General features: G+C 38.6%; 1 protein-coding gene across 4 annotated transcripts in view; it reads left to right on the plus strand.

Moving 5' to 3' along the window:
• CCDC42 (coiled-coil domain containing 42) overlaps nt 1-26,138 on the plus strand; it is an 84,576-nt gene that overhangs the window by 49,302 nt on the left and 9,136 nt on the right. For 3 of the 4 annotated variants that reach the window (XM_072641080.1, XM_072641081.1, XM_072641079.1), the window contains exons 4-6: nt 21,366-21,456; nt 22,795-22,900; nt 23,433-23,537. In XM_072641080.1, the coding sequence (XP_072497181.1) occupies nt 21,366-21,456; nt 22,795-22,900; nt 23,433-23,537 (302 nt within the window). Of the gene's footprint in view, nt 1-21,331; nt 21,457-22,794; nt 22,901-23,432; nt 23,538-26,138 lie in introns of all 4 variants that reach the window. The other variant, XM_072641082.1, reaches the window with a different exon arrangement.

The raw sequence follows: 26,138 nt of genomic DNA on the forward strand, positions 1-26,138 counted from the left end.
TAATTCTTAAGGTTTTCAAAATTGTTTGTCTTTACAACATGGTTGTTGTATAAGTTGGTTTTTTTGATTCTATTCATTTCATTCTTCATCAATTTATAAAAGGCTTCAAATTTTTTTATAGTATTGATATTATAGTATGAGTTGTTTTGCTTACTTCACTCTGTATCAGTTCATGTAAGTCTTTTCATGTCTTTTTGAAAATATATTTCATTTCTTACATCACAATAGTATTCTATCACATTTACATGCCACAATTAATTCAGCCATTCCTCAATGAATAGGCATCCTTTTAGTTTCCTTTTCTTTATGCCACCACAAAAAGAACTAATATAAATGTGTGTGTGTGTGTGTGTGTGTGTGTGTGTGTGTATAAAACTTGTTTCTATTTCTTTGGTTTCTTCTGGTTGTTGGCCTTTTTAAACCTCTGAACACATTGTGTCTTTTCTCAACATTTTATCAAAGAGATTGGGGACTTCTAGGAGCCAAGATGGCAGAGTAAGCAGTAAGTTGCTCTCACTTTCCCTCTGGCCTTGAAAAACCTAAAAATTACTACTCCCAGAAAAAATCCTGGAGCAGTGGAGGCAGCCAAAAGATGGGGTGCAACAATTTTTTAGCTCATGAGGCTTGGGAGATTAACAGGAAAGGGCCCTCTTTCTGTGGTTGAAGGGGATCAGTACAGAACTGGAGGCATCCTGGAAAGCCAGCAGCAAGCCCACTTAAGGAAACCAGTGGGAGACTCTGAGCCCCAAGGTAGTAGAGCAGGCAAGCACCAACACCAAGACCCCTGTCTCCCTTCACACAGACAGGGGAACTGGCACACACTAGTGTGGAGAACCACCACTTGCGTGGATGGGTGTCTACCAGAGACTGAGCCTACCCATGCTCTAGTGTAGCCCATGGCAAGAAGGTAACCTCCAGCACCTAGACCACCCCCATACCTTACCCCATGAGCTTCAGTGTAACCCAGGGGAAATGCAGTAAAACCCTGCCTGGCATCAGCACACACCACTCGCTCCAGCTCAGCATCACATAAGCTACAGCCTCCAGCTGCCAAAATCTGAGGTCCAGCACACAAAACCAATAACCAAGCCCCTAGCCCTCATTACAAGAAATGTGGAACAGTGCCCCCTGTGCCCCTGTGCAGAGATCAACTTTAAAAGCCGGGGAAAAGGCAAACACCACGAGCAAGAGGCAAGATAGAAAATCAAAGATCATAGATTGTTATTATGGGGATAGGGAAGATCAAAGCACAGATTCGGAAGAGGACAGCATTGTTACTAAGCCCACAATCTGAAACCTCAAAGAGGAATATGAACTGGTCTCAAGCCCAAAAAGCCTTCTTGAGAGGGCCTAAGAAGGATTTTAAAAGTCAAATTAGAGAGGTAGAAGGAAATTTGAGGGGAAGAAGAAAAATTGAACAATTTTTTTAAACATACAATTGATAAAATGGAAAAAAAGTACATTGAAGAAAACAACTCCCTAAAAAGCAGAGTTGGTCAAAAGTAAAGCTAACTGAAGAAAACAATTCGTTAAAAATTGGAATTGGGCAAGTGGAAGCTAACAACTCTATGAGACATCAAGAATCAGTCAAACAAAATCAAAAGAATTAAAAAATAATAGAAAACTTAAAATACCCCACTGGAAAAACAATTGACCCAAAAAATAGATCCAGGAGAGATAATTGAAGAATTACTGGTCTACCTGAAAGCCATGAAGAAAAAAAGAGCCTGGACACCATTTTTTCAAGAACATCAGATAAAACTTCCCTGAGGTCCTAGAACTAGAAGGTAAAATAGAAATGGAAAGAATCCACTGATCACCTTCTGAAATAGATCCCAAATTGAAAATGCCAAGGAATATTATAGCCAAATTCCAGAATTATCAGGTCAAGGAGAAAATACTGCAAGCAGCTGGAAAAAAAACAATTCAAATATAATGAAACTGCAGTTGGGATCATGCAGGACCTTGCAACTTCTACATTAAAAGAGCAGAGGGATTGGAATATGATATTCCATAAGGCAAAGTACCTTGGATTACAATCCAGAAAAATTGATCATAATATTTCAGTCAAGGAGATGGACACTCAATGAAATAGGGGAGTTTGAGACCTTCCTGATGAAAACACTAGATCTCAATGGAAAATCTGATCTTCAAATATAAGACTCAAGAGAGACGTATAAAGGTAAACAGGAAAGGGGGGGAAGCATATTATTCAATAAGGGCAAACTGTTTACATGCCTACATGGGAAGACAATTACTTGTAAATCTTGAGAATTGTATCTTTATTGTGACATTTAAAAGGGATATACAAAGACAGAGGGTATGGGTATAAATTAACTGATGTGATGATAAAAGGTGAAAAGGGATTGTAATGGAGAAGAGGAAAGGAGGAGGCAGAAAAGGGTAAATTACATCACATGAAAAGACACAAAAACATATTACAGTAGAGGGAAAGAAGGAAGGAGATGACCTTTGTCTGAACTTTACTCTCATTGGATTTGGTTTAAGGAGGGAATAATATACTCGGTTAGGCATAGAAATCTAACTTGCCCTATAGGCAGTAGGAGGGGTGGTTAGAAGGGAAGGAAGAAGTAGTAAGGGGAAAAAAGAAAGAAAAGGGAGAGGGCTGATAGAAGAGAGGGAAGATTGAGGAAAACAGTGGTCAAAAGCTAAAAAAAGAACAAATTAAAAATCCCCAATTAAATACTAAATTAGAAATACTGAAAACTAAAGAAGAGATTTAAAAAATTGAAATTAAAAAAAATATTGTACTAATAAATAAAACTAAGAGCTGGTTTTATGAAAAAAACATAAAATAGATAAACTTTTGGTTAATTTAATTTTTAAAAAAGAAAAAAAACAAATTATTAGTATCAAAAATGAAAAGAGTGAATTTACCACCAATGAAGATGAAATTAAATATTTAGAAACTGCTTTGCCCAACTATTTGCCAATAAATTTGACAATCTTAGTGAAATGGATGAATATTTTCAGAAATATAAATTGTCCAGATTAACAGAAAAGGAAGTAAAATACTTAAAATAACCCCATCTCAGTAAAAGACACTGAACAAGTCATCAGAGAACTCTCTAGGAATAAATCTCCAGGGCCAGATGGATTTATAAGTGAATTCTATCAAACATTTAAAAAAACACAATTAATTCCCATACTAGATAGACTATTTGGGAAAATAGGTGAAGGAGTCCTACCAAATTCTTTTTATTATACAAATATGGTACTCTACCTAAAATGGGAAGAGTCAAAACAGAGAAAGAAAATTATAGACCAATTTCCCTAATGAATATAGATGCAAAATTTTTAAATAAAATATTAGCAAAAAGATTATAGCAGCTTATCACAAGAATAATACACTATGATCAGGTAAGATTTATATGAGGAATGCAGGGGTGGTTCAATATTAGGAAAACCATCAGCATAATTGATCAACAACAAAACCAACAGTAACCATATGATTAGCAGAAAAAACTTCTGACAAAATGCAACACCTGTTCCTAATAAAAACTGGAGGTCATAGGAATAAATGGAGCCTTCCTTAAAATGATAAATAGCATCTACCTAAAACCATCAGCAAGCATGATATGTAATGGGGAAAAGCTAGAAGCATTTCCAGTAAGATTGGAGATGAAATAAGGATGTCCATTATCACAACTGTTATTCAATATGGTACTAGAAATGTTAGCTTTAACAATAACAGAAGAAAAAGAAATTAAAGGAATTAGACATAGAAAAAACTAAACTATCACTCTTTGCAGGTGATATGATGATATACTTAGAGAATCCTAGAGAATCAAGTATAAAATTACTTGAAATAATAAATAACTTTAGCAAACTTGCAGGATATAAAATAAACCCACATAAATTGTCAGCATTTCTGTATATTACTGACAAAGTCCAATAGCAAGAGATAGAAATGGAAATTCCATTTAAAGTTACTGTAGACAATACAAAATATTTGGGAGACTACCTACCAAAACAAACCAGGAACTATATGTACACAATTATTAAACACTTTTCACACAAATAAAGTCTGATCTAAATAATTGGAAAAACATCATTTGCTTGTGGGTAGGCCAAGTTAACATAATAAAAATGATGATTCTACCTACATTGATTTACTTATTCCATGCCATACCAATCAAGCTACCAAAAATTATTTTATAAAGCTAGAAAAAATAATAGCAAAATTCATCTGGAAGAACAAAAGGTACAGAATATCAAGGGAATTAATGAAAAGAAATGTCAGGGAAGGTGGTTTATCCATACCAGATCTTAAATGGTATTATAAAGCAGTAATCATCAGAAAACTACTTGGTACTGGCTAAGAAATAAAGTGATGGATCAGTGGAATAGGTTAGGTACACAAGATACAAATGATTTAGTAATCTACTATTTGATAAACCCAAAGACCCAGTTTCCAGCATGAGAACTCACTATTTGACAAAAATTGCTGAGAAAATTGGAAAATAGTATGGCAGAAAATGGACATAGACCAACACTTACACTGTATACCAAAATAAAGTCCAAATGGATATAGGATTTAGATATAAAGGCTGACACTATAAGCAAATTAGGAGAGCAAGGAATAATTTCCTTGTCAGATTTATGGAGAACAGAGGAATTTATGACCAAACAAGAGATAGAAAGCTTTACGAAATACAAAATAGATCATTTTGATTACATTAAATTGAAAAGGTTTTGCACAAACAAAGGCAATGCAACCAAGATTAGGAGAGAAGCAAAAAATCGGGAATTTTACAACCAGTGTCTCTGATAAAGACCTCATTTCTAAAATATATAGAGAACTGAGTCAAATTCATAAAAATGCAAGTCATTCCTCAATTGATAAGTGGTCAAAGGATATGAACAGGCAGTTTTCAGAGGAAGAAATTAAAGCTAGCTGTAGTGATATGAAAAAAATACTCTAAATCACTAATAAATAGAGAAAAGCAAATCAAAACAACTCTTAGATACTACATCACACCTATGAGACTGGCTAACATGACAAAACAGGAAAATTATAAATGCTGGAGAAGATATGGGAAAATTGGAACACTAATTCATTGTTGGTGGAGTTGTGAACTGATCCAACCATTTTGGAGAGTAATTTGGAACTATACTCAAAGGGCTGTATCCTAAAGAGATCATAAAAATGGGAAAAGGACCTACATGTACAAAAATTGGAAATTGAAGGGATGTCCATCAATTGGGGAACGGCTGAACAAGTTGTGGTATATGAGTGTAATGGAATACTATTGTGCTGTAAGAAATGAGGAGCAAGCAGATTTCAGAAAAATCTGGAAAGGCTTGTATGAACTGATGCTGAGTGAAGTAAACAGAACCAGGAGAACACTGTACATAGTTACAGGCACATTGTATAGTGACTGACTTCGATAGACTTAGCTCTTCTCAGCAAGCAAGAACCTGAAACAACTCCAAAAGACTCATGATGGAAAATGCCATTCACATCCAGAGGAAAAAATGTGGAATCTGAATGTAGATTAAAACGTACTATTTGCTCTCTTTTTTATTTTATTTTTGTTTTTTCTTTTTCGTGGTTCCTTCCATTCATTCTAATTCTTCTTTACAACATGACTAATGTGAAAATATGTTTAACAGGAATGTATAGGTAGAGACTATATCAGATTGCATGCCTTGGGGAGGAGATTTGGGAGGGAGGCAGAGAAAATTTAAAGCTTATGGAAATGAATATTGAAAACAAAAAATAATTTGTAAAAAAAAAAAGAGAGAGAGATTGCAATTCTTCACAAGTGAATTTTTTTTTATAAAATCAATTTTTCAAAAATATTCTCTTTCTGCCCCTTTCAGAAAAAGAATATTTGTATGAGAAAAACTGATACAAATCAATTGGTGAAGAAACAAAGTGTCTCAGATGAAATGTTAAGAAGAGATAGATTGTTCAGAGGACCAACTAGAAAACTGTCCCTGAGATTAATGAACTGAAAGAACATGTTTTAAGACAGAGCAATGATGGAGGTAATAATGACTGCAAGATATGGTGGTCATTTTCCTGTGACTGCTTTTGGAATTTTAAAAGTTATAACTTACAGATTTTCAAATCAAATAACTGTTTGGGGACTACGGGAAGATTACATAAGAATTGTTGGGCTCATACCTTACAAAAGGGTGCATTCCTTGAGTTTTACCTCATAAGGTAAAGATAAATCACTAATCCCCAAGTGGCTCTAATTCAAGGCATTGGATAATATATTATCCAATAAATAAGCCAGAGAGAAGATAGAAGACAGAGAAAAAACTCTAGAAAGAGATAGAAAAAGATAAATGAGCAGAAGCTGAGGGCAGAAGGTGCTGAGGACGGAAAGCACAGTAGACTGAAAGAAAAGGAGGTCAGAACACAGAAGCTGACAGGAAGGCTTTGCAGATTTTTTTGGGAGCCATGACGATTGGAAGAGAGGCATTGTTTTGCTGGTTGACGAGAGAAAGTCTGGGTTAGCTGAGAGAGCTGCTATAATGGTTGTGTGTGTGTGTGTGTGTGTGTGTGTGTGTGTGTGTGTTCGTGTGTTCATGCTTCATAGGCTGAAGAAGACCAAGCCATCAGAGAAATAATGACATAACTTGCACTTGACTTTGTTTTGAGTGAGGGAGGGCTGTGCAGGTCACCAGTCTCACTTCTCCTCCAGAGCCATCTGAATCCAGTGACCAGATATTTATCAGGATGACTGGAGATGGCCCAGGATGAGGCAGTTGGGGTTAAGTGACTTGCCAAAGGTCACACAGCTAGTGAGTGTCAAGTGTCTGAGGTGAGATTTGAACTCAGGTCCTGCGGACTCCTGCACTGGTGCTCTAGCCACTGCACCACCTAGCTGCCCCAAGTTTTCAAGGAGCTTAAATAAGACCATATCACTTAGGAGATGTTTCTCTAACAGTGAAAGTTCATAGGTAAGAAGAAAACAGCTGTACTCATACAGAATTTTTATTTCTTGCTCAGGACCTTAAATATCCTGCTGATTTAGTCTATTTCCTCAACTATTATAAGAATATAATTTAGTTGGCAGGGGCCAAAAGAAATGGATAGTGATTTACTAATGAATTCCAAGTATACGTATATTACCTAGTATTTGACTCATTCCATACTAGAAAACTTCACCTTCTTAGTATTCTGGATGACATTTCAATCAAAGAGAATTAACTTTATTGCCATTATTAATATAATTGAATGCTGCTGCTGTATTCAGAGCTCATTTATTGCTCTCTGGTGCCGTCTACAACCTGAGAGTGTGTGGATATGTTGGGGTAGGCAGGGAAAACCTCTCAGGTGTGCTTCATTGCCTTCTATTTCCTCCTACAGTTTGAGAGTGAGAAACAGAGGAACAAAATTTGACTTTGCATCCATTTTTCTGAGAGAGGTACTTATTGGAAAAAAGGTTTTACTTTGCTAGAAGCTGACTGGAAAAAAAGCAAGAATGGAAGGATTTCATACCTGGAAATCCCACTCTAGTGAGTGTTTGCTGATTGGTAGTTGCCTCAGAAACACACAGAGTTCTTTGGCTGACTGGGAGCCAGGTCCAGCTACACTTACCAGCCTCAATGATACCTTGTATGTACCTCCTATTTCTTCCCCTACCCCCACGCCACTTAGCAATTCTGTAGCCATAATCAAATTAACTCGTCATTTTTTCCTGTAAATAGTATGTTCCTCTACTCCCCTATGGCTCCATCTAATTTCTAAACCAAACATTCCTCCTCGGCTTCTACTTCCATATATGTTACCTTCTAATAATAATGTCAGCTCCTTGAGGTCAGGGACTATCTTTGCTTTTATATCTGTATCCACGTTGCTTACATAGAGCACTATGGCACCTTATAAATACTTGGCACATTGTAGCCAGGGCCTGCTCAGGGGGTTATTGAATGGGACAAACTGCTGTCTGCCTTCCTGATAGGGACACAATACAACCAGATCCTGTTCTGTGGGGCTTCCAAACTGCACTTCCTGCCTCCTCCCTTCACCAGTCTTCCCAAAGAACAATGAACAATAAGATTTTATTGCTCAGTCATTTCAATTGTGTCCAACTCTTCTTGACCCCTTTTGGGGTTTTCTTGGCAAAGATATTGGAGTACTTTGCCATTTCCTTCTCCAGTTCATTTTACAGATGAGGAAACTGAGGCCAACAGGACTAAATGACTTGCCCAGGATCACACAGCTAGTAAGTGTTTGAGGCCAGATTTGAACTCAGGAAGATGAATCTTTAAGCCTGGCATTCTATCTACTATGCCACTTAGTTGCCATAGCAATGAGACTAGTGTCATAAAACTTCCAGGGTTGCCCTAATTCATAGCAATGTTGCAAATTGGGTGGTTGAGGACTATGACAATACAAATCATTGACCTTGAACTTTCCAATTACTTGCTTTCAGCAGTGTACCTCACCCTTACTTTGCAGGGATTCGTTCCCTGATGGTTAACATACACTCACACCTTCCTTTTGTCCCTATCCTTGTGATACTGAACCCTCAGTTGCTGAAGTTTCTTCTTCAGTATTATCCTTCTTTCCAGCCTCAACTGTCCACTGCCTCATTCTCATCCATCTCCCCTTACTCCCCACCAATGTCCCACAGCAGATCTGACCACCTCTTCCACTGTGCTCTCTAGAATACTAGCTCTATAACCTGCTTTCATTTTAAACTTTGTTTCTCCTATCTTTTGTCACTGAGCCCTGGCTCCCTCATGATGATACTACATCCCTTACCGCTGTTTCTAGTACTGGTTTCATTTTTACTCATATCCCACTCCCCTCCCCATCCAATACACACTCATTGGTCATGGTAGTAGAATTAGAATACTCATTCTCCATTGCCACTTCCAAGCAGCTTCTTCTTTCACCACCATCTTTGAGCATCTCTCTTTCTTTGAGATTCATCCCATCTAAATTTATCACAAGTTGAATATAAGTAGTTATCTATTGAACCCCAAGACATTGCCCCTACTTTCTAAATCATTGCGCTTAGTGCCTACCTCACAGTCTTCCTTTCTACTCCAACATTCATTCTAAGGGACTTCAACATACATGTTGATGTTCCCTCAAATGCCTTAAATTGATGGCTTCTCAATCTACTCAGCTCCCATGCTCCTTCACTCCACCTCAGCCATCCATATACAGGGTTAGTCATACCCTTGATCTTACTATCACCCACAAATGTTCCATTTCCAAGTTCAAGAACTCTGAATTTTCTTTATCTGGTTATAATCTTTTAGTTTTCCAACTTTCCTTACAACTTTTAAACCTACTCTTCATCATAAATGACCTCAAAGCCCTCTGTCTGTCAGCAGACTATACCCTCCTTTCTTCCCAATCTTGACCTCTTAGTAAATCAGTTCAACCTGATACTATCTTCTGCTTTTGAATCCTTTACTCCTTAAAATGCTGTAGCTGATTTTCTCATAGAAGGATTTCTCCACAGAAGGCTACCCAGGAGATTGGACTCTCCTTCAGTCTCAATTCCTGACCTAAGGTAAGCCTCCCCACTGTTAGGGAAGTCCTTTTAAGGGAATATTGGGATCCAGCAATAGCAAATCAAGGAAAAATAACCTGGAAAAATTTCTTGCAATGTGCTACCAGGGGAAGCTTCCAGGTAAGCAAGGAATGACCAAGAAGTGTGTCATTAGGATGTGTGAAATTTGATTACAAACTGCAAGCGATTCAGCTGATAATTTGTGTTTGCCTCTATTCAATCCCATTGAGTATTAGAAATGAAAGAATCTAAGGTTAGCCATAAGAGACAAAAATCCAAGCCAGATGGCATCCTGGTTACATGGGGTACCCTTTCCGATGGCAGATGCCTGACATACCTGTGGGCATCTTCTCTTGATCGTGTTTTGCCTGGTCCCTCTCCCACAGTTTCTTTTGGCTGCCCCATTTCCTTCTGCTACTGCTACCTCTTCATCCCCACTGTCTGTGCCCCCATCTTATTCTTCTCCTAAATTAACTGGAGATTAATTTCTCTTGAACAAGAGGGGCCCACAAATGGTGTTTTCTTCTTCAAGAAAGGCTTATACCTAAACCATCACAGCCTGGTAAAATAGTCATGATTAGGAGTGACTAGCCTCTCAGTCTCTCTGATCTTTCTACCTTGAAAAGGGAAACTCCCAAATTTGGCAAAATCCAGGAGTGGTTATAACCCAATTTCAGGCCGTCTTTAGGGGTTATAATTATACTTGGGGAGACATAGTTGACTTGATGGAAACCTTGCTTTCCTCCAGTAAAAGAACTGCCACTATTGAAGCTGCTAATTGACAAGGTCTGGTTTTGGGGGCCCTTTGGGGGCACCTCTCCATTTGTTGTAACTGATGGTTGCATGTATGGGTGGTGTGGTGATGGCTAATGGAGCACCTGTGTTTTCTTGTTGTTAATTATTAGGCCAAAATGAGCACAGACAGCAGAGAATTGATCCATACTTTGTTGGATCTCAGCTTCAGAGATTGCATTGAGTGCATAATCATCTGCAAACAGAAATTCATGCACCAACACTCCCTCCATTTTGTTCTTGGCTTGTAGCCTTTTCAAATTGAAGAATTTACCATCAGTATGATAGTTGACCTTGTGCTTGACTTTGAACTTGGGTCTTTTCTGACCAGAGACTTGCTAAATATGAAGTAAGATGCTAGGTAAAGATAATGTCACTCTCAAGTAATGTGCCATCCTTGATTCCACCACATTGCTCCATGATTTGCCAGTCTCAGGGGAACCACTCCATGACTGTGTCTGTAGTAGACATGACTGAGAAACCCAACAATGACCTCTTTGACACTGCCTTACAAAATCCTGATTATGTTTTGTATACTGACAGGTCTTCTTTCATGAGAGATGGTCTTCATGAGAGACAGTGACACTGTCACTGCTGTAATTTGACCATGATCATGTGGGTGATCTCTCTGGTCTCTAACCTCTGTGCCTAAACTGCTGAGCTTATGGTCCTTACCATGTCATGTCTCCTTGTCAATGGAAAAAACACCACAATCTATCATGATTTATAGTATGCATTTAGTGTCTGTTACGTGGTTGGGATTTTATAGCTGCAAAGGAGTTTTTTGGCCTCTGCTGGTAAGGTCATTGATATTGCAAAATTCATTAGAGTTCTCTTATCTGCCTTGATGTTTTCTGTTGCCTTAGCACTGTTGTCCTGCCCTATCCTGTTTCAGTACAGTAGTGCTGATACCTCCCTAAACTTGCTGCCCAAGAGGGACCTGTGCATGTTTTTCCTCTCTCCCCTTCTGATGAAGAGGACCTCTCTTCTGCCTATAGTGACTCTGAAACCCCAAAATGGAAACAGCACTTTCACTCTAAACAGGTTGCTGAAGTCTGGATGACTATGGAAGGTAAATCTCTTCTTCCCCAGAACTTCTGTCACCAAATATGTTTAGAAAAGGGGTCATTTTGGTACATAAGATTGTGGACTTGGTTAGGAGGGTTTGGGTTGCTCCAGGAATCACCTGTTTGCCTCAGTTTTCTTATCTGTAAAATGAGCTGGAGAAGGAAATGGCAAACCACTCCAGCATCTCTGCCAAGAAAACTCCAAATAGAATAACAGTTCCCATGGGAAAAAATAATTGTTGAGAAACAAGTGCAAGTGAATCACATGGTATTTTTCCTACGAAAAGAGTTCTTTGTGAAAACAGAGTCATTGCTAGGTCTTTGTAGGGACATATTACAGGTAACTAATAAAGTCTGTTGAAGTATTTTGAATTTTGAAAAAAAGAAACCTGAAATAGGATCACAAAGAGTCAGACACAACTGAAAAATGACTGGACAACAACAAAGGGGTGGCCTCCAAATTTCACATACCTTGCCACCCCCAAAGCTTGGGTCAGGTTGAACATATGAACAAGGAGCTTAAAATCATGATTGGCGAGTTGTGTACTGAAACCCATCTAAAGTGGCCTGATGGCTTCCTCTGGCCTTGTTCTGTATGCACAGCAGACCAAGGGGGTGGGGAGTGGGGGTGGGAATTACATATATTTCCTTTTGAAATGCTTTTCAGGTACCATCTCGCACCCCCACCCCATCCAAACAAAACCTTTTTTTTTCTGAACACACACATCTCTATTAGGAGGAGATTCCTCTGTTGCTGCTTATATACAGTAACTACAAACCAGTCTATGAGAATTCTACAACATGGGAATGACAATAGACTGGACCACTGGACTGGACCACAGTTTAGATCCTGGAGATAAAGGTCTACATCAAGAATTTCCAACAGAGCAACACAACCAGCTTGAGAAAGCCCATTCTAAGTGTTACCACTCCAAAAGCAATCAAGATCAGGGAAAAGGATTCCTAGATACATTGTGAAGCCTGTCCCTCATACCAAGGACTGAATGTTGACCATGACACAGTATGCTTTGTTCCCTGGTCTTATCCTAACTACATATTTATTACTGCTTTATGTATTCTATCCTAAGCTGGGCCTCCTCACAAGAAGGTTGGAAAAGACAATACCATTAGCAAATCCACAGAGAAGTGGGATATGCTCTGTATTATCTTAAAGTTACTGGACTTCATGGATACTGAATGTGGGTACTGGATGTGTCATCTTGTGCATCAGGGAGACCCAAATCCATGGATCGTCCTCCCCATTAATAAGAATGATACCATTTCCCAACCCAGTCAGTTGAAAAGTGTGGGGGTAGGGGGAACTACAGACTGGGGGAACTTGAAGGTCTTCCCCTCCCCCTGCTCCCATTTCTGAGAGCAAAATGCTACATAACTGAGTAGGATAAAAAGTGAGCACCTCCACCTGTGCTGATATGGGAAATAGTCACTTCCTTGGCCATCTTAATGACCTCATCATTGGCACAAAGTTAGAAGTATCACATTGACAGTGGTTTTACCCACCTTCCCACTGTATTTTATAAGAGAGGAGGGAATTAATACTGCTCTAAATTTGGGCACCGTTTTGAGTTGAAGTAAGACTGTGCCATTCCCAAATATTTCTAAAGGAGACCCTTTTATTTGTGCCAATATATTTGTGTAAAGCACTGCTTCTGACAACCAGATTACTCCAAATTGTGTTTTTCTTCAGCTAGTGTTTTTAATGGGAGCCTCTGGGGTGTTGACTGCAGCAACTGCCCCAGGCCCTTTCAAGCATGCTGCAAAATGGCTGGCCTCCCCATCTGCAGACCCCTGAGGACTTGTAACCCCTGGGCAGTTTTTTTGGGTGTGGCAGTAAAGCATATTCCTCATTATCCTCCACTTTGTATGGTGTCTGTAAAGTTGCTTATTTAACCCCACCCTTATGAGTTTTTCAATCATACCATAGAATCATAGGGAAAAAGTCCACTAGAAACTTGGGAGCCTGGGGGAACAAGTGCCAAAAATGAGGAAAGGTCCTTTCCACTGGGAATGTATTATCCAGAACCCTATAAAACAACATGGGAATGGAATTAAATTCCTTTGGTCCCTTATTCCATGTATAGGAATTGCTGCACTAGAACAGACAACTAGAAAAGAAATCTCTCCGTTGAGATTGAAAAGCTGGCTTAGGCTATAAGCAGGTCTGTCAACTTCCTTCAAATTGAGGTAGATTCATTAGCCCAAATGGTCCTACAAAATCACATGATTCTAGATCTCATCACTGCCTCACAGGAAGCAACCAATCACATTGTTCTTATATCAATCGATCAAGAGAAATCAAAACCAGTCTTTTTAATATTCAGCAAGTCTCAGGTCCTTCTTACTGTTATTTTCTGAGTCCTGTCTGGGGGTTTAACCTCAGACCCTCCTCTCTTCCCCCAAGTTGCAGTAGGGCCTGCAGTTGGAACATTGCCCCAAAAATGTTCTTGTTTCCTGTGGTATTGCACCCACTAGGCATGTGCTCACTCATTCTCACCCACAGTCACAACCTGGAGTCACATTCGGTCAGTACTAGGCCTGGCATCTGAAAACAACAAGGGGTTCAAAATGATTACATGACCTACATATAAAAGAGACAGCACAAGAAAATTTGAAGAACATGGAACGTATTACTTATCAGACTTATGGAAAAGGTGAATAATTTATGAATAAACAAGGAATAGAGAGCAGAGTGAGGTGTAAAAGGATAATTTGATTACATTAAATTAAAAAGGGTTTGTACAAATAAAACAAATGTAACCAAGAGCAGAAGGAAAGCAGAAAGTTAGAGAAAAAATTTGAGACAGTTTCTTAGTCAAAGATCTCATGTCTTCAATATATAAAGAATTTTGTCAAACCTATGAGAATACAAATCATTCCCAAGTTGATAAATGATCAAAGGATACCATAACAGTAAGTACCCCAATGTACATGGGGGTGGCCTGCTATCACAGGTTCTTAGATCTGCATTCATAAAAGGAAAGGCAACTTTTGAGCGGTTAACAATCACTTTAATCAAGCATATATATCATTCCTTTAACCAAGCATTTATATCGTTCACCTAGTTTAGGGGAGTCAGTACCCTGAGCTTCAAAGAAAATATAGAGAAATCAAAAGTCAATAGACATGACTTCCTCTGCCTGACCATCAACAGACAGGTCCAACTTTTGACCATAGTTACTAGAGAGAGAAGCACTGGCATCTGGGTTTTCAAAGCCAGGGTTTTTTTTAGCAGCTTCCCAGAGTCCTTTTCTGGCCAAACAAACACTTCCAGTCAGTAAGCCCCAAAATAAAACCCACACCTTAGAGTCTTTATACACTTTTTAGAGTCAGAGGGCATCACATCCCTTGAGAACCAGTGCTTCATTGACAAAAGGCATAGACCTTCCTACAAATCTTCCTAGGCCAGACAATAGGTAGGAAAAATCCTCCTTAATCACATTATTCAGAGGCACTTTTAGTAAAACAAAAAACTGAGAAAGATTCTACTTTGCTTGCCATTATAGATATGAAGAGGCAATTTTGAGATGAAGAAATCAAAACTACTTATAGTCATATGAAAAAAATTCTCTAAATTGATTAGAGAAATGCAAATTAAAACAAACTTGAAATATCACACCTATCAGATTGGCTAAAATGATGGAAGGGAAAAATGACAGATGTTGGAGAAGATGTGGAAAAATTGGGACACTAATTCATTGTTGGTATAGATATGAACTGATCCAACCACTTTGGGGAGCAATATGAAAATATTTCCAAAGAGTAAATAAACTGCCTATACCATTTGACCCAGCAATACTACTACTAGGAAACTTCATGTTTCCAAAGATGATTAGGGAAAAAGGAAAAGAAGCTATGTGTGCTAAAATATTTATAGCAGATCTCTTTGCAGTGGCAAAGAACTGGAAATTTCAGGGATGCCTGTCAATTGGGGAACAGCTGAACAAGTTTTAATATATGAATATGATAGACTACTACTGTGCTATAAGAAATGGTGAGCTCAGTGATCTTAGAAAAACACTGATAGACTTGCATGACATAATAAAGAAAGAGAACATTGTATACAGTAATAGCAATATTATTTTAAGAACATCTTTGAGCAACTAAGTCATTTTGACTATTATAAATACCCAACTTAGCTACAAAGGACATATGAATAGACACTATCTGCATCCAGAGAAGGAAATAATAAATAGAAGTATGTATAGAATGATTTTACACATATATACCTATTTGTGTCTAATGGTAGCCATCTGGGGGGAGGAAAGAAAAAGAAATTTATATAATAACTTTATTATGTATTTAAAAGGAATAGCAAATTGTACATAATAGATTTGCAGTTTCATGTGCAAACATCTTTTTGCTATTGTTGTACTATGTTATGGAAATGCTTGTTTTATTCCATAAATTAAAAAATAAAATAAATAAAATTTTTACAAAATTGAGCAAGCTATAACAGAAACACAACTACTCACCCTAGGTCTTTATTCTTGGTTTACTTAGCTGCAAGGAAATGACCTGGTAGCCACCCTTGGTAAATGGGCCCTGCTTGCCCTCTGCATTATCATTCTTTTTATAATTATAATTATAATTATTTTTGCTGTTTTAAAGCCTGTTCCAGGTTAGTCCCAAAGACGCACTTGACTGATCATGACTATGTTAAAAATCTCATAGAATTAGCTTACAGGTAGTGATCCCATGGATCCAAAGAAGTAATTGAGACAACCAAAATGACTCCGTTTTGTATCATCACTGACATTTTGTTCAGCTCCTAGAGCTAAGTCTTGCTTTCTTGAGTTGGTTTAGTTTTCCTGTAAGTCACATGATTCGGGGAAAATAATTTATGTTTGTACCACTAATTGTTTTGCAGGATACAGGCATATGCCACCAATCAGAGTACCTAAACTCTGAAAAGTCCCTAAATCTTAAAATATTAACTGCTAAAAATAGTAACTTTACTACAAAAACCCTTGTAAATCTCTTTTCAGGGTCCTTGTACCCTACTGAGAGGGCCCTGGACCTGATTTGTTCTGGAATTGTATGCCTTGCTAATAAATCGCATAGCTCAGACTTTGTTTCCTCAGTTATAAAAACTACCCATGACATCCTACTGCTTCTGTCCAGTTAATTCCTTATTCCTCTCCACAGTAACTATTCCAAATATTTTCTCTTTACTTCAGGACTTCCACACTACAATTGATCCCCATTCTCTCCACTGAGAACCTCTAGTTATTGAGGACATTCACCAAGTGCTCCCTCTTTTCCCCTCTTTCTCCTCTTACATCTCTCTGCCACCTTCCCCCTACACACACACACACACACACACACACACACACACACACACACACACACACACACACACACACACTATTTCTGCGTTCACTTTATCTCTGTTGATGAGATACTCCTTTTGCTGGCCAAGGTCAACCTCTCTTCATATACCCTTGATCTTATCTTCTCAATCATTCCCACTTTCTAATTTTCAGTCTCTCTCTACAAACATATCCAAAACTCCCTATTAAAACAAAACCCTTACTAGATCCTACCATGCTTACCAGCTGTCATTATATATCCTCTTCCCTTCTCAATCAAACTTCTTGAAAAAGCCTTCTGTAATCCGAGCTTCTACTTCCTTTCCTCTCTCTTCTAAATCTTCTATAACCTGATTTCTGACTTCATTATTTAATTGAAATTGCTTTCTCCAAAATTACTAGCAGTTTCTTAATTGCCAAATGGCTAGTCCTCATCCTTCTTGATATCTCTATAGTATTTGACAATACTCACAATCTTCTCCTCCTAGATTCTCTTCGCTCTAGGTTTTCATGACAGTATTATCTTCTGGTCATCTTTCTATCTGTCCAACCACTCTTTCTCAGTCTCCTTTTCTGGTTCCACATCAAATGTCATGACCAGAAACCATCAGAGTCCCCCAAAGTTCTGTCCTTTTCTTCCTTATACTATCTTACTTGGTGATCTCTTGTGTTCCAGTGGGTCCAATTGTCTTTATGTATGCAATGTCTAAATCTAGATATCTGACCCTACTCTCTCTTCTGAGATAGTCCTGCATCACTACCTGCCTAAGATGTAACCTGTCCAAAACATTACCCATTATCTTCCCCACCCCCCCAAACCCTTCCCTTGTCTGAACTTCCCTATCACTGTCAAGGGCATTGTTATCCTCCTAATTAACCTCCATGTTATCCTTGACTTCTTATCCCATATATCCAATCAGTTGCCAAATCTTGTTAATTCTAATTTCACAGCATATCTCTTGTATACATCATTTTTTCTTCACCACCCTCGTTCAGGCCATTGCCAACCCTTGCCTAGACTAAAATAATAGATTTTTATGTTGATTCACTGCCTCAAGTCTCTCCCCACTTTAGTCCATTCTCCATTTAGCCACCACAAGCTCTATTTCCTGATCCTCAAACACAGCACTCCATCTCCTATCTCTGCCTTTGCCCATACAGTGATTCCCCTCAGTTTTACCTCTTAGTTTCCCTGGCTTTCTTCAAGATTCAGCTCAAATCCCACCCTATGCCAAAGACTTTTCACTCTGACTGATAGTGCTTTCCCCTATGAGATTAGTTCATCTATTCTGTATATATTATATAGGTATCTAGTTATTTACATGTTGTATCTTCCATTATATAAGCTTCTTGATGTCAGGAACTGTTTTTTGCTTTTTTTTTTTTTTTGATAGTCCCAGGATATAATAAGTGCTTAATAAATATTGTTGACTGACAACATGCTGGGTTCCCAGTAGCTATCACAGAAAGATATGCATTTATGGACATAGATAATGTGGGAACTTATTTTGCTTGACTATATAGATGTATAGTGAGAGATTTGTTTTTTTCTTAATTTGCTGAGTGAGGATAATGTGAAGTTCAGAGTAATGACAAAAAACTTGTTTCCTGAAAAAAAAATTAATTGAAAAAGAAAATTAGATGGACCAAACAGAAGTTAATGATTCCATGAAACAATAAAACATATTATGACAATGTCAAAAGATTGAAAAAATAGAAGAAAATGTAAGATACCATCCATAAAAAATAACTGACCTTGAAAACTGATAAAATAGAGATAGTCATTGGACTACCTAAAAGTCATGGCTTAAAAATAAAAAAGCTTGTGTATCATATTTTAAGAAAGGAAACTGCCCAGATATATTAGAACAAGAATGCAAAGTGAAGATAGAATCTACTGATAACTTCCAGAAGAAATTCCCAAATGAAAACTCCCAGGAATGTTATAGCTGAAATCCAGAACTTCCAGGCTTAAAAAAAAAAGCAGCCAGGAAACAAAAGTTCTGGTACCAAAAAATCACAACCAATATCGCACAAAATTTAGCACCTACCACTCTAAAGAGGGGGAAAGCATGGAATACCATATTCCAAATAGGAAAATATATAGGCCTATAGCCAAGAATAATTTTACCCAAAGAAAAAAATGTGCAGAGGGGAAAAATAGACCATTGAAATAGGCAACTTCCTAGCATTCTTGATGAAAAAAAACAGGACTGAGTACAAACTTTGAAATATAAACACAGGCGTCAAGAGAAACATTAAAAGATAAGCACAAATGAGCAACTGGAAGGGGCTTTTTAAAAGATAAAGTGTTTACATTCTAATGGAGGGGGAGATGATACAAGTGTCCCTCAGAATTCTCAGGGATCATAGAGTCAGATAAGACAAATGGCCTAAGAGTGGCATAGTTATACTTTGTTGATCTTAAAAGAAGAAAGGAAAGGGAGACACTAGGAGAAAAGGGGGGGAGAAAAGAGGAGGAAACAGCTCACATAATGAGGATGTACAAATAGAACTTGCAAACAAGGTAGGAGGTGGAGGGATTAGGAGTTACTTGAATCTAACTTTCATCTGAATTAGTCTCTTACGTACACACTCATGCATATGCAAAGAATTTGGTGTAGAAATACATTCAACTCAACTGGAAAATAGGAAACAGGGAAAGGTCAAAAAGTGGAAATAAGAGAAAGGTTAAATTCAGAGAGGGATTTATTATAAGCAAAATAAACCTAAGCTCAGAGAAGTCATGAATAGGGGTTTAAAAGGAAAGAAAGAAAGGATAGTAACTTGTGAAAAAGAAGGGGTGGGAATCTAAAAAATAAAAAGAAATAGGATGAAGGGAAATACATAATTAACATTCACAACTATAAATGACCATGGGGTGAACTTACCTATAAAATGATAAAAAAAAAAAAAAGGTAAAAAAGGAAAATAATAAATCTTGAAAGGACTAAGGGAAACCAGACATATTTGATGTATTTCAGTTGGAGCTATGGATTGGTATAGCCATTTTGAAAAGTATTTTGGAACTATGACCCCAAAATTACTGTTGGGGCACAGACCTAGAAATGGTATGTTTTTTGACTCAGAGACACTACTATTAGATCTATGCCCCAAAGAGACCAAAGGGAAAGGAAAAGGTCCTATATGTACAAAAATATTTATAGCAACTTTTTTTTTGTAGTGGTAAAGAATCGTAAACTAAAGGGGTCACCATTAATTGGAGAGTGGCTGAACAAATTGTAGTATATGAATGTAATGGAATGCTATTATATTCTACAAATATTCAGTAAGAAATTAAGAAAGTGATGCTTTGGGAAAACCTAGGGAAGACTTGTATGAATTGATACAGAGTGAAGTAAGAAGAACCTTGAGAATGATTTTGCAAAATTCCAAAAATGACCTATTTTGAAAGACTTAAGAACTCTGATCAATCATGATTTTGGAAGGTCAGTGATGAAGAATGCTACCCCACCTCCTGATAGAGAGTTTATGAACTAATATGCAGAATATTAGGAACTTGTTTTGCTTGACTAAGCTTTTTTATTACAAAGGTTTTATTTTTCTCCTTTTTTTCCCCTGGGAGGTGAGAAATGAGAGAAAAAAATGCTTGATAATTTAAAAATTAAAGTTCTTTTAGAGATAGCTATCTAACTTAGGATCCTGGTAGTCATACACATGCCTTAAATCCTCTCTGGCTTAGCTGCAAATGAATTTGAGTCAGAACAGGAGGGAAACATAGTGTTCTCCACCCACTTCGCACAAATTCCTGTTTTATTATGCATATCTGTCGAGAGCAAAGCCTGAACACTTTGTCTCTGTATTTTGTCCAGGAAAACCTTCTGTTCTCCTGTGCATATTTAAGTATATTCAAAATGTATATGAAGTAGATATCTACATGGTAATTTGGGTGCAAGAGTAGCTAGTAGCTGGAGCAATCAGGAAAGGTTGCATATTAGAGGGAGCTTGGCCTGAGCTGAATTTTGAAGGAAAGTAGGGATTCTAAGAGGTTGAAGATGAGGACTAAGAACTGTTCCACTTTAGAAGAGAGACCACCACATAGGCACCACTCTGTTCCCCTTCCCCTCCAGGAGGGCTTTCTAGGTCTCAAGTCTCTTGATGAGTTTGGTTGTAGGTATAGAAGGCTGAAGCCATATACCAGGAATAAGAGGACCTTCTTTCTTTGCCTTTTCCACAACCATGATTATTATCATTCAATGTTCCCAACAGTTCAAGGCAGGATCAGAAGAAAAGGGGGAGCCAAGGAGGGGCTGATATGAGCTAAAAAGAGAAGGCGAGATTTGAATTGGCTGAGAGCAGGGGTAAAGGGTCAAAGAATAAGGGAGATAGATTCCATCTACCACCACACAGAACCATGGCTGTTAGTTGTTACTAAGCAACATCTCCCTTCCTGAACCACCTCCTCATCCCCTGTACCTTCTGGCTGAGGATCGGTGATCTACAGCCTACCAGCGTAGGCTATCAACTGTTTTGGGCCCCTTTAACTGACTTTCTAAAATAGTCCCTTATTATCACAAGATCCTGTAAGCCTGATTAGGAGTATCTGGAAACAACAGTCCAGTATCTAAGAAGAAAAGTTTCCTTTCTTGGCTTTGGGTTTTTCCCATAGATATTACCTGAGGATTGCTCTATTCCCTAAGCAGCAGCAATCATGAGTCTGGGAATCATGGAAGAGGAAGACCTGGCGGAGTACTTCCGCTTGCAGTATGGGGAACGGCTACTGGAGCTGCTAATGTAAGTCACAGACAAACCCACCCCAATCCTCAATATCCCTGGTTCTTGGCATACCTCATCACCTCCAAGATAGCCTCCCAGACATTCCCAGGAGGCAGTCTGTGGGAGTAGAATGAACCCTAGAGTACAAGTCAGGAGACACTAGTTATGTCTCCACTGATTGTTATCTGCATAGTAATTTCCCCTCTCTTGAGTATCAGATTTCTCATCTGTAAAATAAAAATAAAATCTGCACATCTTGGTACTTTCCCTCCCATCTCCCAGTTCTCTTTAAAAAAATTTTTATATTTTGAACTTAATTACCAATAAAAACAAACATTTTAATATACAAATAAGAAAGAAGATTGTGAAGTTATGAACTTCTGTTGTATACAATTTGTTTTTCAAAAGCATATAACACATTTAACAAGGAAGTAATGAAATTATTCTGTGTTCCCTTGTGAACGTCTTTTTGTCTCCTTTTGTATATTTTCAAATGTTTTATTAATGCTATTTTTTCTTTTTGTTTTTGTACACCTCTCACTGCTACTAACCCTCTTTTTTTTCCAAATGGAAGTCATCTCATAATAAGTATGTAGTCCAGCAAGAGGAATAAGCATATGGTTCATGCCTGAAAATGTGTCTTACCCTGCTTCTCCTTGCCAAGAAGGGGGGCAAGTCTCATCATCAAACTTCTGAAATCATGAGACTAGTCACTGGGATGAATGACTAGTGTTCTCAAGTCTTTCAAGGCTGTTTTTCTTTACATCATTGTAGTCACAGTGAGAAAGGCTCTGTTGCTTTTGCTCATCTCACTCTGCATCAGTTCATACAAATCTTTCTTGATGGGTAGAAGTCATCTTGCTAAGTGAAAAAAATTAAAATTCCCCACAGTAATATAAATGTTATTGTAATTCCTTGCCCCCTCCCCACATATAACTGTAATCTCTTCTCTCTGTCTCTTTCTCTGTGTCTGTGTCATATCTCTCTCTCTCTCTCTCTCTCTCTCTCTCTCTCCCTCTCTCTCTCTCTCTCCCTCTCTCTCTCTCCCTCTCTCTTTCTTTCTCTCTCTTTCTCTCTCTCTCTCTTTCATACACACATACACACACATATACACACATCACTCTCTGCTCTTTCTTGCTGAACTTCTATCACTATCCCAAAGCCCTCCCCTGCTCCATTTCTTGGCTGATCTGATGGGAAGGATAAGAATGACTGACACTTTCCATACAAGTGAGGGTATCTGACTCTCAGAATTACTACCATATCTGCTACTTCCCAGTTATCCCACAGTGTGTGTCACTTAGCAGCCATAAGTCCCTTCAGAATAAGTCATGTTTTTTGGTACTTTTGCAACAGGAAGTTTCCATCAACAGAGGAGCAGTCACCATCTCCATCCATCCGGCTCCTAGAGAAAAAGAAAGAGGCCAAAGTGATGCATCAAGCCATGGAGGAAAAAAAGGAGGTGAGGGGATGCCAAAGAGGGGCCACAGTGATGAGTGAAGAGGAGGCAGAGTGAGGAGAGGGCAAACAAGTAATGCATAGGAAAGGGTGCTATCCATGTGTGCACGCGTATCTGTGTGTGTGTGTTATGTGTATGTGTGTGTGTGTGTGTAGAATGGGATGTGGAAAGGAAAGGAGGAAGTTTTCTTGAAATGGTCCCAGATTCCACTGGGGATGGGAAACAGAAGCCCTCAACTATTGACATCTTGGCCTGTTCACCTTCATGGAAGGGAAGGGAGCCAACCCCTTTGCCTTCCCCAACCCCCATTCCCCACCCAGAATACAGAGAAATCCTTGTAACTTCAGATTGATCCTGGTTTAGGGGCTCCACATTCAAGGGTAGGGAATTGGTAGCAGTCTAAGGCTATACAAGGAGACAACTGCTGAATCTGCAAGGATAGTGTGGGACATAGAGTCCTAGGGAACACTCAGCTGCTTACAGACATGAGGCCTGAGCAGTAAGTTCTGCTGACTTTTTTCATATGGTCCTGTAGACATTTAAAAAGAGGATGGAGGCCCTGAATCTACGCTGGGAGGAACTTGGGACCAAGGAGGCACAACTAAAGGCTCATATAAAGAAGTTTGAACAGTTTATACAGGTATGAATAAGAATCTGAGCAGCTACAATCCTCCTACTCCATATATACACCTTTATCACTTCAACCCTCTGCCCAACAACCTTGTGTGGCTACCTTGAGTCTCTAGAATAAAACCTATGCCTCCTGAACTTGCCATTCAAAGCCACTCACCATCTAACTCCAGTTTACTTTTCTAGGTTTATTTCACAATACAGACCTTAAATGAATTCTGTTCCAAACAGACTGATCTACTACTACCAATTCTCATCTTAACCTTTTAAAACTGAGTTCCTTTGCTCACTTATTCCCCACTCCCCACCCTGCCATGTCTGGAATGGACTCCCTCCCACAACCTCTACCTATTGAAGTCCTGCTTTCATCAAGGTTCAGCTCAGATGCCACCTTCTATAAAACCTTCCCTGACCAAAACCCAGGTAAAAGCCAACCCTTCAAAAACCTAACACTATGGTTGTACCTCTCCCAAACACCTAGTACATTTGTGATGTAGTTCTCTACCCATTTCTTTCCCCTTACTAGAGTATATGTTCCTTGAGGGAAAAGAGTGTGTCTTTTTTCCATCTTTGTATCCCTATGATCTAACATAGTGTCTTCTATAAAGTAGGCCCTTAGCAAACATTTCAATAATTACTGAGTACCTGATAAGTACTGAGTGTAGGAAGGGCCCTTTGTTCAGTAGGCATTGTAGGGCTTACAGCAAAGTATAGGACACTCTTCTTCTTCCAGAACTTTATAGTTTAATAAACAGATAACTATAAGGCACACAAGGTGGTACAAGAAATAAGCACAAGGTTCACAGAAAGTGTTAAAAGGAAGGTGTTAACAAGAAGGAAAAGATCTCTTCTGTGTTCTTGCCATCTGACAACACATGTACAATCTGTAACTGCTTCATCTGACTCAGTCACCACAGAGTCTGCCTGTCTATGGTCCACTTCTGTTTCCCTCCATGGCCTGCTCTCTGTTCATCACAATCATCTGTTTTTAACACTTTTCCTGAAATAAACCTGTGGAGTCTGCTGTGTTCACACTGTTATCCCTAATGCAGAAAGAAGAAAATTGAATTTGAGAGACTCTAAGTGACTTAAGAACAAATTATTTCAAATTTCTTTCTCCTCTGTAAATGAAAAGATTGGAATAAATGTTATATTTATCAAATCTGCAGATGAAACAAAGCTGGATGTGAAAGCCAATACACTGGATGACAAATAAAGGAGTTAGGATCTAAAGAGATATTGACAAGCTAGGAAGTCACATGAATGAGATTTGGAGTAGGAGGAGTCAGAAGACCTCTGTTCAAATCCTGTTACTTCCTCCTTGTATGACCATAGCAGAGTCTCTTAGCCAATTTAAAGGGTTCAATTCCTCATCTGTAAACTGAGGCTGGACTCAGTGGTTTCTAACGTCCATTTCAGCTCTAAGTCTGTGATCTGAGTGTAATCCTTCACTCAGAATCAATGACAATTGGAGATCTGTCAGTTAGATTGAGGATTCATCTGGTTTCTTCTGATTCTAGGAGAGCTGATTGAGTTTTCACCAGTTGGGGAAGACAGAGATTTTGATTTTGAAAATAGAAAATTTGTTGAGGATCAAGACTTTTCACTTGCATGGTCAAGCCACAGGCCAAAAGTCCTCAGAGCTAAGGGCCAGATACCTTGTTATACAGAAAAAGTACAGTAAATAAAGGTGGTTCTTAGTAGCCATCAGACCAGAAGGACTGTTGTCTATCAAGACTCCTTGAAGTTCCTCCAGTGTGACCCTGGATGGGGGAATCTGCTCCTTCCTATAGGCCTTCATCTATTCCTTGCTATTTATTATTCATCCCAACAGAGTACAGAGTGAGGAGGGGGAAAGGAATCACTTTCTAGCTACAAACTGAGTGACAAACATCTTGAAGCAGTACTTTTAGTTTTCTTTTTATGTGTTTGTGTGTGTTCATCCTTCGTTGCCAAAGAAGACCATGCTATCAGAGAAATAATGACATGACCTGCACTTGACTTTGTTTTGAGTGAGGGAGGGCTGTGCAGGTCACCAGCCTCACTTCTCCTCCAGAGCCATCTGAATCTAGTGACCAGATATTCATCAGGATGACTGGAGATGACCCAGGATGAGGCAATTGGGGTTAAGTGACTTGCCCAAGGTCACACAGCTAGTGAGTGTCAAGTGTCTGAGGTGAGATTTGAACTCAGATCCTCCTGACTCCTACGCTGGTGCTCTATCCACTGCACCAGCTAGCTGCTCCAGTTTTTATGTGTTTGAAACTGTATTGAAATCAGATAGTTATTGAATTCATGTCAGTTCTATTTGAATGCCCACAGAGAAACTGGAAATGAGAGGAGGCAAATCCAGAATAGAAGGAGATCTAGTTTTGTAAACTCAGTTTGAATTTTGCCAGTGTAAATTGGCTAGAGTGTTGGATGCGTACAATTAATAGAAATGAGGGTTTATTTGAAATAGGACTGGGGGAGGAGGGGTGTAGAGAAAATAATCCCTGGAAAGATACTCCTAGTAAATTGAAGGCAGTATTGACATAGGAAGTGGGTGAGCAATCTGAGGTAAGTAGTTTTTTTGTTTTGTTTTGTATCGTTTTAATATATTTCTCTAAAA

Source organism: Notamacropus eugenii, chromosome 2 (assembly GCF_028372415.1).
Source record: "Notamacropus eugenii isolate mMacEug1 chromosome 2, mMacEug1.pri_v2, whole genome shotgun sequence".
In the NCBI taxonomy this organism is placed as follows: domain Eukaryota; kingdom Metazoa; phylum Chordata; class Mammalia; order Diprotodontia; family Macropodidae; genus Notamacropus; species Notamacropus eugenii.